This window comes from Diadema antillarum, unplaced genomic scaffold, assembly GCF_040938485.1.
Source record: "Diadema antillarum isolate AM-2024a unplaced genomic scaffold, OU_Dant_1.0 scf00000146, whole genome shotgun sequence".
NCBI lineage: Eukaryota > Metazoa > Echinodermata > Echinoidea > Diadematoida > Diadematidae > Diadema > Diadema antillarum.
The window spans coordinates 69,161-90,232 of record NW_027271035.1 but is presented as its reverse complement, the minus strand read 5'-3'; the positions used below and the strand labels follow the sequence as shown (position 1 = coordinate 90,232).

The 21,072-nt window shown below is 39.3% G+C and overlaps 1 protein-coding gene across 1 annotated transcript; it reads left to right on the top strand.

Annotated features, from left to right (window-relative positions):
* Positions 1-3,788: 3,788 nt before the first annotated feature.
* LOC139721615 (uncharacterized) lies at positions 3,789-19,604 on the top strand. Its single transcript, XM_071632947.1, has 14 exons — positions 3,789-4,199; positions 7,472-7,592; positions 8,842-9,012; positions 9,913-10,047; positions 10,756-10,905; positions 11,421-11,594; positions 12,471-12,533; positions 13,020-13,352; positions 13,514-13,728; positions 14,132-14,531; positions 15,000-15,263; positions 17,475-17,680; positions 18,457-18,588; positions 19,464-19,604. Exons 1-14 carry the CDS (start codon positions 3,789-3,791, stop codon positions 19,602-19,604), a joined length of 2,916 nt encoding a protein of 971 aa, XP_071489048.1.
* The last annotated feature ends 1,468 nt before the right edge of the window (positions 19,605-21,072 follow it).

The window sequence follows — 21,072 nt, the reverse complement described above, 5'->3', positions numbered from 1 at the left end:
TAATTCCGAAGGTTCGCTATGTAGAACGCACCTTCTTTTCATTTTCGGATTAACGAACCTCTCGGAGTAACGATCCTTATTTCAGCCTCAAGTATAATTATGGGGCCTAATGTTTAATCTTCAGAATAGCGGCCCTCATTTTCGTCGATTAACGAACCTTCGGAATAATGAACCTTATTTCACTTGCGGATTAACAAAATGTCCCGACTAACGAACCATATTTCATTATTGAATTAATCATCATCCAGAAATTTCGAATTTGTGTGTTGCGGAATAACGAACCTTCGGAATAACTATTCCCATTTCATTATTACTTGATTAATTAACAAACCTTAATCGGAGCATATTCTTGCGGTCGGCTACACGTCACTTCCGGTTGACTGGAGTGAAAACAAACAGCTTGCAAGCGCTAAGGCTGCGAAATGCGCATACTGCATGCTGTGCATGTGCGACGCGTATAATTTATGTGCAACTCTACGCAGACATGGGGACTGTTTTTCATTATTCATTTTGTCATTTGTGCCATCATTCATGAGATACATGTATGCACCATGTCTTGCCAGCAATAGTCTAATAATCTGGATCCTGTCGATCGATCGGTCCCGGTATTTTGCCAAGTTGGGCAGTCGGACTGGACCTGTGCCCGTATGAAATCGCGGCAGGACTCTGGATCAACGACCCGACAAAATGGCCAGATGTGCAGTAGAACCTCTTTGAGTAGGCCCTACCCGGTACCCCGATACACTTCGGGCCAGGTGCACGCAGATGGCTTCTTGACATGGTCAACGAATGTGTTAAGTCCAACAAGATCCCAAAGATGTGGAGGAAAGCAAAAGTCATTGCTCTACTGAAACCTGGCAAAGATCCTGCCATCCCTAAGAGCTATAGGCCGATATCCCTACTCTGCCACATGTACAAGCTGTTTGAACGCCTCCTCCTGAACCGCATAGCATTGTTCGTTGATGATCACCTTATCCCGGAGCAGGCGGGTTTCAGACCTGGAAAATCATGTACAGGACAACTACTGAACCTCACGCAGTACATCGAGGATGGTTTTGAGAACAGAAAAGTCACTGGTGCTGCCTTTGTCGATCTTTCTGCAGCATACGACACAGTCAATCACCGTATCCTTGCCAAGAAACTGTATGAGATGACCTCAGATGTTAGACTCACAAAGTTGATCTGCAACATGCTATCAAACCGCAGATTCTTCGTAGACCTCGGTGGTAGAAAGAGTATAGATGGAGGACACAGAAGAACGGACTTCCTCAAGGGAGTGTGCTTGCCCCTTTGTTGTTTAACATCTACACAAACGATCAACCTACTCAACCAGACACTAGACGCTTCCTCTATGCTGATGACCTTTGCATTGCATCTCAAAAGGACACCTTCGAAGAAGTAGAGGACTCCCTCTCCAGTGCACTGGACTTACTCATTCCCTACTATGCCAACAACCATCTAAGAGCTAACCCAGACAAAACACAAATCAGTGTGTTTCATCTTAAGAATAGGGAAGCCAGCCGTCAACTACGGATTAGTTGGTATGGGAAACGCCTGCAACATGTATCCAAGCCAGTCTACCTGGGGGTGACACTTGACAGGTCCCTCACTTTCAAGGATCACATCATTAAGACCAAGGCAAAGGTGGCATCAAGGAATAGTATCCTCCGAAAGCTCACTTATACGAAGTGGGGTGCTGACGGGAAGACGGTACGTACAACAGCACTGGCTTTATGCTACCCTACAGCTGAGTATGCGTCACCTGTCTGGAGTAGATCAGCTCATGCCACTAAGATTGACACTGTTCTAAACTCTTCATGTCGTGCTATTACTGGTTGCCTAAAGCCCACAAAGGTTGAAGACCTCTACCTACTGAGTGGGATTGCTCCTCCAAGCATCCGTAGGACCGTTGCATCCCAGAAGGAAAAGCTGAAGCAAGAAAATGACCCTCGCCATCCTCTCTGCAATCATGATCATTCAAGAAAGAGGCTAAAATCCAGGCGCAGCTTCATGCATTCTGTAAAGGCCCTGAACAAAAGCCCTGACAAGCAGCGTGTATCCATGTGGGCGAACGTCTTACCCATACACCGCATACAGTGTCTACTACCGGCCCTAAGGAAACTACACCATCAGGTGCCAGTGAGGCATGGCCTTTCTGGTCTTGCTGCAATCGCCTAAGAAGTGCTGTCGGCCGCTGCAAATCTAACCTAGCAAAGTGGGGGTATAGTGAGAATGATGACACCACCTGCCTGTGTGGAGAGGAGCAGACTATGCAACATCTCCTGGTCTGTCCACTTCTACCAGAGCCTTGCACAAAGGAGGATCTGGCAGCTCTAACGCCCTGTGCCAGGCAGTGCATCCAACATTGGACTGGACGAATCTAACGTTCCTTTCTGCGTAGTGACTCGAGAAGAAGAAGACCCCGATATCTACGCTTACTTAGTACCTCATAGAAACTTCAGGTAGGTCTATAGGCCTAACGTTAGAACTGTAGTAGGCTTAGGGTAGGGCTTAATTTAGGGTAGGCCTAGGGCCTAATCCTGCCGCCCGCACAGCTACAGTAGTACAGCTTGCGCTAGCGCTATGCTCGCGGGGCGCTCCGGCAGAAAACACGTACAGCATCACCACTCCAGGCTCACGCGACTGTTTGTTTTCAGTCCAACGCTATCCGTGCAACCATGACCCCGTGACACGCAAAATACCCGGATGTCCGACCATGAGAATATACGAACATCATACACCCGAATAAAAGAGGTATTATAAGACATTATCTATACACTAATCAATTTGTATTCAAGATGAGGACATTAAAGAGGCTGTGAGATTGATTAAAGATAATGTTTCATAATTCTGTTCATCAAGATAATGATTATCTGATTGCAGCTGACATTCAAAAGGCCTGTGACTCTGAAAATGTTAATTTTTGTATAAAGTGATAGATTTTGGGCTTTGAAATCTCATCTATATATACATGTCATCTGTAGTAGGTTCTACAGAAATATAAGCACCTGCGTCATGAATGAGGTTGCCTGACCACGTTTTTTTTTTTTTTTTTAACACCTTTGTAGAGGAGTATAAAGGCAAAGGAGATACTTTGTCACCATTGGTCGTTTATAGAAATCTTGGCACTTATAATGTTCAGAATTATAGTTTGGCATAATTCTTGCTTTCTTAAGATGTGAATTATATAAATAGGTTGTGTATTTCCGACGAAGATCAAAAGTAAGTGCACTTAGAATCAACAAAGGGAATACAAGAAAAAAAAAATTTGGCTAGATAAATAAGATATGATTCCTGAACGAGGGCCTATTCTTATTTAGAAATTTAGTCCAAGAAAATAGTAAAGATTTTGGAAGTTTATTTTGCATTGGACGTATTATTGTACGTTCGAGAATTGGAAAAATATGAAAAACAAAGAGATGTTAAAGTGAATAAAACTTAAAACTTCTTGCATATGGTGGAAACAAAAGAGTCTAGATTTAGTGGGTATAATTCATTTGCTGAAAAAAAAATATATATATGCGTGTATTATAATCAATATCATACGCATAAACATGTATGTTGTGACAACATAATTATTATTCAGATTATAACTATGATCCTCTCTTCGTAAGGGGGCGCTCTTTTCCGGCCACTAACGATGATGACGTCAGAATTTATTGTACAACTTTGCTCTACATCTGTCTGTGTTTAAAGTGGCAATCGATAATCATCTATTTACGAGAAGACGGACAAAGAATCGGAGACGTAGCTTAACGTGTTGCCAGCCTTTTATACACCCGAGCAAGATGGCGACCAAGAAACAAGGAAAAGTTAGGGCGCCTCGGAGCAGTGATAATAAGACAGCTCAGAGGGGTGACTTTATCACCAACTACATCTTTTCCATTCCCCTGGTGATTTCTCTGGTCATCTTTGCTGCGTCCGTGGTCAACGGCGACTTCAGCCGCGGTCCTACCAGACGATCCGCTTTCATGGAGCTCGCTAGGTTCGAAGACTGTGGCATCGCTGGTACGCCCATCGCCGAGTTCGTGGAGTCGACTCGCCTTGCTTGCGGGATGCGGTGTCTGGAAAATCCAAATTGCAATTCGTACGAGTTCAATGAGGTCAACACAACATGCAATCTGCACAATGTGTCGGCCTTGCTCAATCTAGAAACGAAATATGGATACACTTACGCTGATGGAGTTAACCCAAATGTGGTAAGATATTTAGCAAGAAAGTTTTACTTCTTAAAAGATGATAACTTTCGGTATGTATATAGGCTTACTATCCCCAAAATAGGTTCATTAAAAAAATACAAATGTAATAGGTTTATAATCCACGTTTGTTTATCTTATAGCATGTTAGTAAGTGAAGAAAATGTTTTTCATGTTTTGAATATTTAGTAAGCGATGTTTTAGTCTTTATCCATGCAAAGGTTAAGGAAAAGGTGATGTTGAAAGCAAAGGAGAAAAGGAGGGGAATCTATGGGTGCGAGGGGGAAAAAAAATCGATTTTGACGCATTTAGATCCAAATCTTGTCATTGTTTCCGACGATCAATATCTCTGCTTCTATTGATTCTCGCTGTCTTCACAGAGCAGAGGATCGATCCAGACCGAACACGTAGAGTCCCGTGTATACTAGTACGTGAAAGGGGACCTTTGATACATAACTAAAACTTAACTATAGCATTGCTGATATCTCCTCAATTTTAAAGTTACACTTGAAAAAGTAAGAGTTTTTCCGAAGCAGCGATATCATTTTGAATAAAGCTTTAAAGTTATGGAGTGGCATAACTTCATGCTTCATTGAGACATGAGTGTGCATCCTGTTAAGAAAAAAGAAACATATTTCAATATTCGCTATATAGCGATGACAGTTATCATGTAACTTATATTACATCTTGAACAGTTCAGTATTGTATCTCAACCATCAAAGTATGTTAAGTATAATATATCGTTTCCATTACCAAAACATGGAGACGTTGTCATTCCTTTCAAAATATCCCCTGGAATGCTTATGTCCAGTGTTAAATATACCATGATCAGTATCCGTGTTTGAAATCAAATCTTTCTAGTGCTGAACTGCGTTGATCAGGTCTATGAGGTCTATTGTATACTATACAATATGGCCGTTATCTTTCACACACAGGCGCAGGGACACACACATAGATAAACACGCATAATAATATATATATAGCTAAAAAAATCGAATACCTGTAATTACAAACTAATGGGGAATATATCGGCGATCTACACAATTCGTTTTGATAAGGCTTCAAATATGATTGAATTTGTGGGTATAAAAACATTGGATTAGTCTCCTCTATGGCTTGTTCTTGTAAGTCATTTTGTTGAGTTCAAGTTTCAGAAACCTTAGTAACAAATATATACTTCAAAGACCTGTTATTCAATATTGATTGGCGATATATCGACGATATACAAATCATAATCATAATATTTTCAGCCCTGCCAAGACGTGAAGTAGATATTATTCACCTCAAGTTTTGACAGTGCTTCAAATATCATAGGATTTATTATTCACTTTCATATTATATCAATATCGTAGGGTACAGAAATATTGCATGTTTCGGTTTTCTCTGTATGGCTCTTAAGTCATTCTGTCTATTGAAAGATGTGCCTGCATAATTGTGAGGCAAATTGAAGATGATTCTGGGTTTTTGGATTGTGTGTTTGTTATTGTTGCTGTTTGGGGGGATTGAACTGGTGTGGATATAGAGTAATGACGATATAAATGAATAATTCAATCGGCCAAGTTGATCTTTATTGGTTTGACTCTCAAATTGTTGTCGATATGCCTCATTTTTAAATAAAGCTCGCGATGACGTGAGTATACACTTCAATATAACTAGGAATAAAATCTCTCCTTCGAAAGAGTAGCTCTCGCACTGTTGATTATGTGGTAATCTGTCACTCTAATATGAAATGTGTTGTAGCTGCATGCTCTTATTCAACGACTTATATATTTTGAGATGATGTTATTCTCGATTCATTTAATGCCACATATTGCAGTGTTCTTGACGACGTGTCCTGAATGTGTCCGGTTTAACAAAACTGTCCAATATGAATGCCGTGTGCCAGAAATTGAGTCTCAGGGAGAGGAGCTATAGATAGGATGGGGGAATATTTTGAGTAAATGCTGCTGATGATGATAATAATAACAATAATGATGATAATAATAACAATGATAATAATAACAATAATAATGATAATAATAATGATAATAACAATAATGATAATAATGATAATAATAATAATAATAATAATAATAACAATGATAGTAGTAACAAAATAAGTGGCCTCTTATAAAGCGCTAAAGTTCATAAACAATGATGATCATTCATGGCGCTGTTACATAACCAACATGAACTATACAACCACATAGGAAAATTAATTGCAATAACTTATCGGAACAAGTAATGAAATACACTAACGAAAAACAAATCGCAACTGATACATTCATAACGAAATTAATCATGTCAACTCGTAAGAAACTTAATCATATGAAAATGAGAATTATGTTCTTGAAACGCTGTATTCTAAGAGAAAATTTCTCTTCATACCTACTGGCGATATATTTTGTTCTCATTTCGAGCAAAATGTTACCAACGCTGCAAAACGTTTAGTTTTGACGTAGGATTAAATGATTATGCAATCATTTAAAAAAAAGGGACCACATTTTTGACGTCGTAGTTGAAAATTTGTAGGAAAATAAAATGCAACTGAGTCTATACAGGCAACTGAATTTATGCACAGAAAGAGTGCTTCACTCTGAGTTGGCTCAGTCGGTAGCGCGTCTGACTCACGATCACGCGGCCCAGATTCGAACCCCTCTAGCAAGAGGCAAAACACTCTGTCCCTCTGGTAGGACTTAAAATGGAGGTCCCGTGTGTGGAAAAGTAACAACTCATGTACGTAAAAGATCCCGCTTCATTCATTCGCCGCAGAGAGCAGGGCGTTTAACCCGGCGAAATGGTCCCAACTCACATCCAACTGGACCCCATCATGCCCATGGAAGACCTGCTTAACGTAGCTGAATATGGGCTATCCAGCCATCTTCTCAGATGGAAAATGAACTAACAAACAAACCACACTTATGTAGTAGTCCTTTTTTCACCCCACGTGTATCATTGTTATTGAAACATTATTATTATCATTATTAAAATCATTATTATTGTCATTATCATCATCACTATTTTTGCTTTTCTTTTACTGATGATAAGAAAAATAAAATGATTTGTGTGATCAAACTATCGTCATTGTTTTCATTGCTGTCGCTGTCATCATGCAATATCAAATTATGAATATCATCATTATCAAAATGTCTCTAGGCAAAATATTGCGTTTATCTTTTATCATATTTTGTTTTATCTTATTTCATTTTATTTCATTTTATTTGATTTTGTTTTATTTTATTTTATTTTATTTCATTTCATTTCATTTTATTCTATTTCATTTTATTCATTGACAGGGAGCGCAGCATCCGTGTGAAGGCGACCCCTGTAATTCGGGCAACCTGTGTATCGAGGAGTGCGTCCCAAACGGCTTCACGTGCAAGTGCCCCGAGGGACTTATGGGACCATTCTGTGACTGTAAGCTTTGACCTTGACTTGATTTCATTTTTGTCTCTGCATTTTGCCGTAATTCTTCATGAACTCACATATTGTGTGAAATCACATACAAATTAGCATTGCGACAATATCTAATATTTTATGTCAAAAAAAATGTTCTGAACTCTTAGGTGGGATGCACTGTTTATTCATTTAACTTTGCGAAAGAAATATGTTGGATATTGGCATTATTTAGCAGATCTTATCTAGATCAACAGGTTTTGGCCTCAACAAAATGTAAATGATATTCAACACAAGGATTCCCGACGTCAGAGGAACGAAAAAAAAAAAGGAAAAAAAAGTTGATTGAGAGTCTCTAAGAATACTTATCCTGTTGCGTGTGTATGCGTGTGTGCGTGTGTGGATGTGTTGATGTGCGTGCATGCGTGTTTGAATTCAGGCTATAAGAAAGGCTTGTACCTCATTGGCACTCCAGAAGTTTTATGTTATGATATGATTTCATTCCAGTCATGATATTTAGAGAAAAAATTATGGGGTAACAGAGAAGAGGAGAATGTAAATGAAAAATTAGAAAAATGATCACAAAGAAGAAGAAAACAACAATGGTGGTAATAATGACAAAGAAGGAGCACGAAAAGAAGAAAAGACGGCGTTTTGGTTGAAAACAAAAATTGCTGCTCCCTCTTGTGGTCATATAATCACTAGCCGATAAAATAAATTTTAAATTGACTCGAGGGGGGGGGGGGCAATAAATTTGGTGTCAATTTTTTTGGTCTCTGGGGTATGGTTGCTGCGCTTCTTGAGGGATTCCACTAGAATTATTCTATGGCTTTAATATGTTTGTATGTATATTAGTGAGTTGTTATATTACATGTCTTCACTTGCCTTTTCAGGGGTCTTATTATACAAGCTTGCTTTTCGAAGACCCCTCCACTTTACATCTATATGCATCTACATGCATTGTCAATTTATATTCAAATATTCTGCAAATTGTTTTAATCGCATATATTCAACAATGTATTCCTTGTTACATATTATTGTTTGTATGTAATTTTTGTATTGTGGAAACTTTGAATAAACTTGAAACTTGAAACTTGAACTATCAAACTTTCAGCTGCAGTGCATGCATTGTTTGATTGCATGATTTTACCTGGCAACAGCGCCAGTAATAGTGATAGCTGTTGAAAGTATGGAGCAAACAATGCAGCGCTTATACACTTATCAAGCACATTTATCAATTTCTTCTTCTTAACTATAAACAAACAAACAGCACTCGCCCCTGTTGATGGAGGCTTTACGGAATGGGGCGAATGGTCGGAGTGCAGCGACAGCTGTCGTCGGACGCGCTACCGGAATTGTACGAATCCCCGCGTCGTGGCAGGCGGGAAGGACTGTGAGAACCCGAACACGGGAGTGAACGACTGCTCAACACCTTGTACCGGTATGGTCCGACAGTTCATGATTTAAAGTTCATCCTATCTTTTGTAGATTCCATTCATCAATTTCATTTTAATTCTTCTTTTTTTCAGTTTTGACAAGATGCATACTCACATTTATGTCATTATAAAGTAGTGGAATTTAACGATTCATAATTATAAGAGGTCCCGATAATTCACTTCAAACGGAAGTATACCAGTAATCGATTTCAAATTCAAAAAGTATAGAATAATGTTATTAATGAAAACATGAAAAGCTGGCCTTGACCAAGTATTCAATACTTAATAATAATATGAAATCTACCTAAGATATGAAATTTGCCTTCAGAGTTGTTGGTTTTTTTTTCAGTATGATGGACTGCTCGCACTCCCCACATAGCATACTCCTTCAACCGTTAGAGTATTTCTGTGTCAGAAAATATGCAAGGAAATATGGAATTTAACTTGTCTGGATATCGTTTTTACGCTTGCTAACAGTAACAAGCTTAAGGCATACATTACTACAACGGTAGTAATTTTGCATAATCATAATATCGTCCGCCAAAAAGACCACTTTTCATGCCCAGATTCATTTTTATTTCGTGATGATCTATTTAACATTTGTTAACAAGAACATCGTATTTGTTTTATGCACGACTGCTGTATCTACATTCCGTTACCGCTGTTATTCATTCGAGAAATATGGATAAGAACTTAGATTTAAATTACTCTTTTGCATTCTTTAATTTGAGACTAGAATTACATGCATTAAAACATGAGAAACAATACTGAATGATGATAACGATGCAAATATCCAACACTCAACCAACCATTTATGCCGCGCATCTAGACAAGTTTCTGGCATCAAGTTATATTCATTAAGTTGTCATTGTTCTGTTGATTGTCGATCTGCTTTCACCCGCCAGTCTATCCACACATCAACTGCCTCAAGCAAAACGATTTCAAGAACGACCACGGCGCTGTTGAAGTCCTCGACGAGAGCGACATGACGGTGGATATGTGCATCCAGCACTGCAGTTACTATGGTTACCGATTTGCTGGTGAGAGACTTCATATAATGCCCGTAGTATATATATATATTTGTTTATATCATGATCTACCACAAATGTTTCACTTGAGGATTGAGTAGCTGTGAGCCAGATAGTGGGAATGAAATTTACATACTACGATCAAAACAGGTGTGAGATTAGAACAACTGTTATTTCATTGTGAACTTAAGATTCATTTTAAGAGATCAAATCATTATCACTGACGGTAAGCGGAGATGAAATTACTTAATGTAGAACAATAAAATATGATATGATAATACAAAATACATGAACTCATCATCATCGCGGAGCTATTTCGCTAACAGAATTTATGCGCCTTTTTGTGGAAATTACATTTGACAAAAAATTAAGTAACGAACGCAAACAGAAAAACTGACCAGAAATGAATATCATATTTTATTAGTGGAAAATTGAGCAAAGAAAATGGGATTCCATCGGGATTCGAACCCGAGACCTCCGGATTGCTAGCCCGGTGCTCTTTATTGAAAGAAGTGTCAATTTAATTCTAACAAGAAAATTGTACATGTTCTTTAATCTCGATCGGCTTCCATCCCGTCTATATTATTTTGCTGTAAAATTGCCTTGATTGCTCTGTATAGTTTTTCGTCACGTTAACATAAGAAGTCTAGATTCTTTTCTTCTTCTTTTTTTCTTCCTATTTTTCTAAACTTCTGTACACATTAAACCGACGACCAACAGGTGTTAAGGATTCGAGTTGCCGATGCGCGCGCAACATGATGACGACACACACAGACGCCGAAGGTGCATCATGGGACTGCAGTACGGACTGTCCCGGTGACGCCAGTCAGACGTGTGGCGGGAGTGGCTACGTGTCAATCTACGCTACAGGTAATATAAGGTTGTCTGACACCTGCAAATAAAGTTAAAAAGGGTGAAATTCAAAACACTTTGGTAGAAGTTTCCTCAAAATCTTAAACTTCACTGTTCGTTTCATCTTTGTATGAAGTTCAAGTGAGAAACCTCGTTTCTGACTTCCTCCAGAGGTATACAATAAATCATGAGGTTTTCTGTATATAAAGGATTATCTTTAACAAGTATGTTGAAAACCTGCTCCAGTAATAATAGCGATGAATATGGGCCTAACCTTGGAAAGTATTAGAGTTTGAAGAAACAGCAGTTCTAAAGAAAGCGACAAACCCATATATGTTTCCAACATCTATGCGCACCGCTGTCATGACTGGGAATAGGATTTGGCCTAATGACTAAAAAGTTCGTATATACTTCTTTGATCAGAATTCAGAAACGTACAAAGAGGTCACATTAGCTCACTCCTATTTTGTTAAGTGGATTTTTCCACCTTGAGCAACGTGTACATTCATGTACTATCGTCATTATAACTCAAGGAACTAACTACCGAGGGTGTTACAGAGGGTTACCGCTAAACAGTGTCGTCGTAATCGAGCCACAGTCCCCGACCACCGAAAGTCCCACGACAACGGATTCCGCGATGACAACGTCGCAAAAACTGACGACCACGCAGCAGACTACGACAACGGAAAAGACAACGACAGCGGCTGGTTCGTTCATGACGTCACAAATATACCTTTACTTGTACTGTTCGGCAACGTTTTGTTAGAGTACCATTGATACAGAGTTAATGTTTTACTCATAGTTATAATTACGATGTGTAGGGTATGGCAAATTTCAGACAAGTGTGAAATGTTAAAATATGATACTTTAAAAAAAAAATGTTTATGCATTTAAGATAATTGGACATTCGTCTAAACGTCGGCATCGGTTTAAAAGAAACATCACTTTTCCCAGCTAATTTCCCATTTCTCCTGAAAAAGTACAAGAAAGCCACTCTCAAGTTGGTTCGTATATAATGAAGCAAGATGATATTTTGTGGCTGTCAAATCAAAACAGAGAAAAGCATGAAAGTTATTGGATGATGCAGATTCACACGTCTTCACGAAACAGTGACTTTGGTCAAAATATCGGTATGCAAAGGTGATGATGATAGGTTGGCACGCATGGCAACACACATTTCACATCGACATGCACACATGTCTTCAGTATAGTTTTTAACCAATACAAAGGGGGAAATACATTATTTACATGAAATCATTTCAGACACTAATTATCAGAAAATGGAAAACAATTACATGCATATATTCATCTGAAAGCCAACCAAGTAAATCTGTATGCAAGAAACCTAAGCTGTTTCCAAATTCAACGTTTATATTATTTTCTACCATATAATATAAGTGTCCGCGTGAGAGAAAAAAAAATCCATGATGTCTTGTTAAACGGTATAAGTTTTCATACTTTGTACTTTTATCTTCGTATCTATTAAGATGTCAACATGTACTGAGACATGCTGTCTCATAGTAAATATTTGCCTGAGATGGTACCTCACCACAACAGTGATATTCCTTTACTTACTCTTGCAGGAGGAGTAACAGCGGGCAACTCGTCTGCCGGATCAAACATGACGGAGGGCAACAATACATCGAGTAAGAGACCATAGAAATTAAAAAGAAGTTTTTATATAAGATGTGATTGATAGCTCTCGTCATATTTCTTATTTTCAAGTATGTTCTTGAAGAGCAACTTTATTGAATGTATTGCTCATTCATCTATTCATTCATTGCGCCTATCCCACACTCGGACGTAAAATAATGTTGATAGTGATGATGATGATGAAAACAATGATGATGATAATAATAATGATAATATATCCATAACACAAATACTTAGAACATAACACAGCAACAGTGTGCTTGACAAATATTTTCATGTGCAACGAGATATAACATCGATTGATTGAAGAGATCAAATTGACTCAAAAGTCAACTCCCCATCGTCTCTGAAATTACACACACTTTGTACACGCACACATTCACACATAATCTTGGCGAAACGCAAATAGATTACGCTTTCCAGAAGAATTCTAGGCAAATGAATTTGATCGAAGGATATTCTTGTACTATTCTACTAAGGGTTTACTACTGCTAGAACCACGACCATGCCCCCAACAACTCATGCACCGACGACCACGGAGGGCATGACGACCCAGGAAGTGACTACGACCGCACCGTATCCAGGCATCACGGTCAACGAGTGCTTGGACGAGTGCGCGCTCATGGGGTACACCTATGCGTCGCTGCACAACGGGTCGTACTGTCTGTGCCATAACACCCTGGGCGGCCTCGCGCTCGAATTCGAAGATGAAGCCAGTTGTAGCATCGAGTGCGCAGGCGGGAATGATTACGGAGGCGGTCTAATGTGTGGCGGAGACGGATACATCTCAGTGTTCCAGACTGCAGTATACGGTAACTACTGCTATCACTACTGCTAACATTTCGCTCTGCCTTTTCAGTATAGCGATATCTATGTCGATCTATGCTTTCACGTTCTTTTAACTTACTAATGGACCCGGTAGTGGGCCAGAAGGCATATTTACGCTGTTAGGATTTCATTTCTTCCTGTACAGACACGACCTCGTGGACGGAATGGTACAGCGGTGATTCACCCGTCGGGGACGGCGCCGATGACGAGAGTCTGAGCGCCTTCCAAGCGGCGCAGCCTTGGATATGCGACAACCCCGTCGACATCGAGTGCCGCACGACCGACGGCGTGCGATACGACAAGACAGGGGACACTCTTGCTATTCCGTGTACACTTTCAGAAGGACTCAACTGCACTATGGTGGGTGAAATTGATCTTTCTGCACTGGGTGACAATGAGTGCTTCAAACCAAGTTGTAAGCTTTTGGGGGCAACTACAAAACTTGCTTTTGGGAGAGTAGTATCACTTTGCACCTACCTGATAAAAGTATGGGGTCCATGTCTAAACGCCTATTCCGAATGTGCATTGTAATGCCTTGGACATCATGATTGCTCAAAATGGTAGAAGATCCTTCAAGCAGGATCTTTTGGCGTGTTAGAATTATTACATTATAGTTTTATTCAAAAATGAACATCGTTGTCAAACAACTCTCAGGGCTGATGAAAGTTGCTTGGCGTTTAACATTCTAGTCGAAAACTATAAAAGCAAAATATGAAAGTGTAAAGATGATTTTGATACTGATCTTCAATTCATTATCTGGCAGGAGGAGCAAATCATTTACTTCAACCTCACCGTCAACATAACTGAGTACGAGACTGTGACATCAAACCTTACGAGGGAGGTTGAACAGTATGGGTGTGCCTTGTACGGCGTGGCGCCGAACGGGACCCTCGTCTACCTCGAGCCCTACCAGCCCCCAGTCACCCATCCCACCACCTCTGCACCTACGAACCACGGCACCACGGCCTCCTACACCACGACGGTGGCGTCCACCGGCTCGCCGCTCTACCTGAACACGACGGTGCAGTGTGCCAACGCCACCGTCGAGCTCGTCGACCTGGTTACCCTCAACCAGTCGACGGTGATCATGACGTGGAGACTGACTCCAACCCCAGACAACCACTCGTGCGAAGACTACATGATTCGAGTGCAGTGCAAAAAAGGTTAGTAAACATATAAGCTTATGCTCCGAATCTGGAAATCTACAAAACCAATGATAAAGAATTTGCATAATACGTTAATTGATTTTGTCGCTAGTTTGAATTATTTCAACGCAACCATCAGGATGAATATACGGTTAAAATTGAATCTCTACAATCATTATCCCTTGAAAAAAACGAAGAAAAGGACAAATGATTGGCTAAGAAAAAATTTAAAGGTCATCTATATGATAACTGCATCACACGAAAACCTAGATGTCAATTTTCTATCCTCGTAATCATCATGTTTGGCCCTGTTTATTCTACATGTGAAATAAGGAGTACTGGGGCTATCCCCCCCCCCCCCCCCCACGCTATCGTGCTAACCCCGATGTTCCAGTCATACGTGAATGTAATTTGTAGAATTATGAAGTAATATGCTCCAACGATGTACATATTCTGTTTATCCATTCTGTACTCAATGAATGTTAGAGCAAGACAAATATATCGGATGCTACGGCAACAGTGACGTCAGCGACCTTACCACCTCGCCCATGGCTCTGGACTCAGACATGTGCGCATCGTCTTGCAGGGAGGCCGGCTATCGCTACATGGGACTCAACAGTTTGCTCGGCCAGTGCGCATGCGGGAATTCAATGACCAATCAGATCAAGGACTACTCGCTATGCACAGAAACCTGTGGCGTAAACAACGAGCCTTGTGGCGGGAATGGCACTCAATCCGTTTACTTTACAGGTATTTGACTTTGTATAAGCCTATATACATGGTATAAGCAGCATTTCAAATCCTGGTGTTAGAACATTCTGTATATATTCGCAAAAGCATATGTCATAGGTAGGCCCTATACCTTTAACTTGAATTTTTATATATAGGACAATTGGAAAGTCCGTTCGAAAGTTATATCTATCTAAAGTTTTGATACCGCCATCGCTGGATGAGAAAACTACAACCGTTTGTGATGTCGCACAGAATATAGAAAATGTAAACAGAATTCAACATGATTATTTTAATCTCCCGACTTGAGTCCCGAGTATAATGACAGAACAATTGACTTACCTCTTTCAGAAAGCAGGGAAATCATTAACATATCATTATGTCGAAAGCAATTAAGTCAAAATAAGATGTGTACTTCTCATGCAAAATGAAATTTTGTGTAATTCTCTTTACGTATCATTATGACATCTGTAGTCTTTTCATCCAACGATGTCTGCATCGAAACTGTACTTGACTGTATAAACACCAGTAATGCTACTAAAACTTTAAATAATTACGGTTTCTGAGGGCTAATAAATAATATTGTAGTGCCCTTACGTATACAGGTCATTGGACCATATTATGGCGCTCGTGTTCGAATGATGCAATGTGACCCTTGCCCGGGCAGTGGCGTATCTAGGGAAAACGGCGCCCGGGGCAAGCGCGAAAATTGCGCCCCTAATTTCTGAAAAAGTGTTCAACCCCAACCCCATCCCGGTAGGGACTTTAAACAAAGTCCACATGATATGCTTTTTCAAGCACTTAAAAGGGGTCTTTTGAGGGTGATTTAAATGTAATGAATTTTGATAAATTTTGGCGAGCGAGCGCAGCGAGCGAGCCGAAAATTTTGATATTTCAGCTTACCAAACATGGAATTCTTGTCTTTTCTGCTAATCAAATCTTACAATTCTAATCAAGATATAGTGACGGCCTTATAGATAACGATTTATACCAACAAACTGCATGAGGAATTTAAAAAGTACTCTTATTTAGTACGCGCGAGTTAGCCGAAATTTGTATATTTCCACGTCTTCATCACGTTCTGTTCTTATCTTTTTTGATTTGTTTTTTTTTTGCGCCCCCCCCCCCATGCTCGAAACCGTTGGCGTCCTCTCTTGATCCAATTGGCGATCGCTTCAGAACGAATGAAATTGCAGCCGCTGCTCCGTGTAACATTAAATTTCCTGCTTAATATGAAATGACATGTGTGAACACAAAAGACATTGTCATTTTGTCCGCGTCATCTCACGTTTTGTTCTTATCTTCTTCTCTTTTTTTTTTTGATAAATTTTGGCGAGCGAGCGCAGCGAGCGAGCCGAAAATTTTTGTATTTCAGCTTACAAAACATTGAATTCTTGTTATTTTTGCTTATTGAATCTTACAATTCTAATCAAGATATAGTGACGGCCTTATAGATAACGATTTATACCAACAAACTCTGGACTTGAAAAAAATACTCTAAATTGTACGAGCGAGTGAGCCGAAATTTGTATATTTCCGCGTCATCATTACTTTTGTTCTTATCATGCTTGATTTTTTTTGCGCCCCCCCCCCCCCCGTATGTTCGAAACCGTTGGCGCCTTCTTTTGATCCAATTGGCGATCGCTTCAGAACGAAAGAAATTGCAGCCGCTGCTCCGTGAAACATTTTGCCTGCTAAATATAAAATGACATGTGTGAACACAAAAGACATTGTCATTTTGTCCGCATCATCATCACGTTTTGTTCTTACCTTCTTTATCTATATAAATTTTGACTAGCGAACGCAGTGAGCGAGCCGAAAATTTTTGTATTTCAGCTGACAGAACATGGAATTCTTGTGTGAACACAATAAACATTGTTATTTTGTCCGCATCATCATCATGTTTTGTTTTTTTTTTCTTGTTTGATTTGGTTTTCTGTCCCCCCCCCCCCCACCATTCTCCCCCCCCCCCCTTTTCCGGGCGAGTTTTTTTTTTTTCTTCTTCTTCTTCTTCGTTTTTTTTTTCTTTTTCTTCTTCTTCTTTTTTTCGTTTTTTTTTCGTTTTTGCGCCCCCAAGGAGTGGCGCCCGGGGCACGTGCCCCCCTTGCCCCCCCTAGATACGCCACTGTGCCCGGGCATTATAAACTACAGTAGTAACAGTCTATGTCACCCTTTATAGGCCAGTCAATGCATTTTGAATATTGCCCTACATATTTTGTATGATCCTCCCAGGCTGCGAACTTCCATTTAACCTGAACAAAACGACTATGATGACGGGAACGCTCATGCATAACAACGATGCTAGCGACGATTACGGAAGCTGGTTCTACCATCTCGACGAATCGGCAGGTCTTTCCATCTCGAACTTCACAAACAAGGGAGTGCAACTCGACTTCCAGCTCGATGTCGATCTGGGAAGTGTGAAAACTGTCTCAAAGGTTAGCGAAGATCATTTTGGGAGGGGACGTTGGCACAAGGCACAAGCAAGAAACGAGAGTTTATCTAAGATAAGCAAAGCCTATAAGTGCCACTTTCATGCATAATCGATTTCAAGCCTACACCTTTGTCAAGTATAGAAAACTGGTGATATTTTATGGGTATATACAAAATTCAGTGTGATGAATGGAATTTGATTGCATAATGTTTTATTTATTTTTTATTTTGTTATTCCTTATTTACTTTTTATTATAATATGACCTATTATTAATAATATTATTATTATCATTATTGTTTTTTAGTGATAACGCTGCAAACCAAGCGATTTGGCCCTGCCATCACCTGCCACAATAATTATCCCACCTTCGCAAGGCATCCGCTCTTGCACTTAACTTGTGTAAAGGATATCATGCTTTTAAAAAATCGTGGGATTCGAACTCGGTACATAATGACTGAAAATTGCAACTGCTTGACCACCAAACCACAATTTTTCCGCGTGATGATGCAAGACATATTTCTATTAGAGTATGTATACATACGTACATATACATACATGCATACATACATACATACATACATACGAACATATAAAACATACATACATATTACATACAAGCATACCTGTATTCCCATTTTAGTAAAGTGTGTATTTTTATTTTTAAAAAAGCAAGCATATGCCTTTATGCTTTTCTCTATCTCTCTCTCTCTCTCTCTCTTTTGATGAGGGGATCTCAAACCATATTCGAAAAGTTGCATTCAAATATTTTCCTCTACATAGCTGAAGACCAAAGGCATCTATATAAGTGGTACTGAGGCATGGACCGGTGTGACGTCATTCACTATGGGCTACCGTCTCGACACTGATCACGACGTCGAACTCTTCACGGACCCAGGCAGCACGGAGGCCACGGTGAGTGTCAGTCTTTGGCAGTCCAGGAAAAAGGATAAAAATTTCTCTTTTTTATATCGCTTTTTGAACGGGAATCACAATTCATAAGACCCTAATGAAATATCTTATTTCCTTGACCCAAAGTATGCGTTGTAAGCTCCATTCAGTTTTGATGTATTGGTAGTCGTTACTTTAGCTAAGTGTTGATTCCTTCACCTTAAAAGTAGTCACCATCATCGCAATATTGTCTTTTTGATACGAAAAAAAAAAACCCGGGTTTTTTTTATCATTGTCAGATGCAATGTTAATGAAAAGTACATGCAATGAAATGTGGAGAGTATATAGGGCCAACGTATGATACCGATAATAGGCTAACTACAAGGTGTACATTTTTTAACAAGATATAATGCATCCTTTATCAATAATAGAGATTTGAGTCTGCATAATGATGCGCCACTATGCGCTGTACATAATATAAATATGCATTTGGTCAATCCGGCAAGGTATAGATGAGAGCCGCGTAGCATTACGTAAATCAAACGTCGCTCTTTTCGAAGTAATTAGCAGAGAGCGCGAAGGAAAGCAATATAAGGCTACAAGCATTTTCTTTCAGATGTATCAGAGTTAAAAAGTGTCTTGATGACATCGACAAACAAGAACGAATGTCACCAAAGTTTAATTTATTAGATGGATGAGATGGTAGAAAAGAGGTCATCAAGGCAAAACGCCAAACTGATCTTGCAACAGCAACAGCAACAGCAACAACAACATCAAAATAAATGAATAAACTAGAACAGTTTAAATCGAAAGAATTTGAAACATCAACCATTGTGGTCATAGATTTACATGACAGATATTATATTTAATGTTTTTCATCTGTGTCTTCTTTGCTTCAGGTTTTCGACATCACGAGTGTGAGCAGCGTCACCACACATGACTTACAGGGATTCCTGGCGGCTCGCTTCTTTCACTTCTACGTCCACTCCTACACGGATTTTCCCGCCTTCAAACTAGAGATGTTTGGATGTACCGACTAGATTGATTTGATTTATAAATATCCACACTTATTTTCTGCCAAAACACTGAAGAATGATATTACAGGGATGATGTGCCCGAGATGTGGTACATAGAAGTGTAGCATATAATAAAGATATTTTATGATATTCTTTATATTTTAGATGACAGTACTCTATTTTGCTCAATCTGAACGGTTTGTGGATGAATATATTGTACTTTTTACATAAAAACACAAACCACGATGCTACATCTTTTCCTGGTATAATTAACTGGCTGAGTGAAGTTTCAACACGCATAATCTCGAACATTAAAGTTTTTCTTCAATGTAGGATTATAAATTCTGTACCATTTCACGAGGTGCGAAACAACGTTACAACGAAATTCGTGATACAACGCACCCGAAGCTTGTTTAGTGTACGACAGAAAATATCAAGAAAGGTATTTTCCCGTCCATATACGCTGTAGATTAAATAACATCCACATTGGCGGATCCAGAGGGGGGCGCAAGAGGCGCACGCCCCCCTTTATTTATCGTTAAAAACAAAAGAAATAAAAAGAAAAAAATGAAATGAAACCCGGAAGTGGCACCAGAAATATTAGTTGCCTCCCCCCCCCTTACAGAATTCCTGGATCCGCCCCTGATACAAGCCACTGAGAAGACATAATATAAAACATTTTCCCTGATTTGAATGAAAAGTAAACGAAAAATATCATACGTTGTATATTCATTTTTGTAAATATATCAGTATAAGCTAAGCATCATTTTTTTGACAATTGTGATTAGCCACAAACAATGAGTTCATAAACGCCTACTGTAAGTATGACTACGAACGTGATTTTTTCGTTTTTCAGCGTAGACGGATTTTGATCAATATCCCTTACAAAACGCATGAAGCATACTCTAGTTACAGTAGTAATAACCATGAGAACAAGGTACATGCGACTGGGTCATTATTGGACTTGATGGACACTTCTTGCATTCTTCATATTTACGAAAACGTTTACGTGTATCCTTGGGATTCAGAAGAATTTTTACAAATAAGAAAGAACGAAGAACACAAGACAAATCTGGACTTTTTGGAGCCATAATGATGCGACAATGTTAAAGTTGATACTTTGCATTGTTCGAGTTTGTACACTCCTGCCATATTCGTGATGATGATATAATAATGTGCATTATTAAATAAAGTATGTTATCAACATAACAATGTGTGCATTGTGTCTCTGCTTAGCATCAGAAACCGCTGTAAATATTTTACATTTCCTAACTGTTTTGAGGCGGGCCTCTCCGGCGTGTATTCTTATAAACTATAGGATGTCTACATTTCTTGATTTATTAAGAAAGCTGTCGGGCTATAATGTATTATCTATGTAGCAAATATCACACCCAGTAATGTAATTATAATTTTGACAAGGCTGCATGCAGGGCTGGGCATTTTAAAAAGACGATTGAAATTACGTGATTATCTACTTTTAGGTGCTTATATT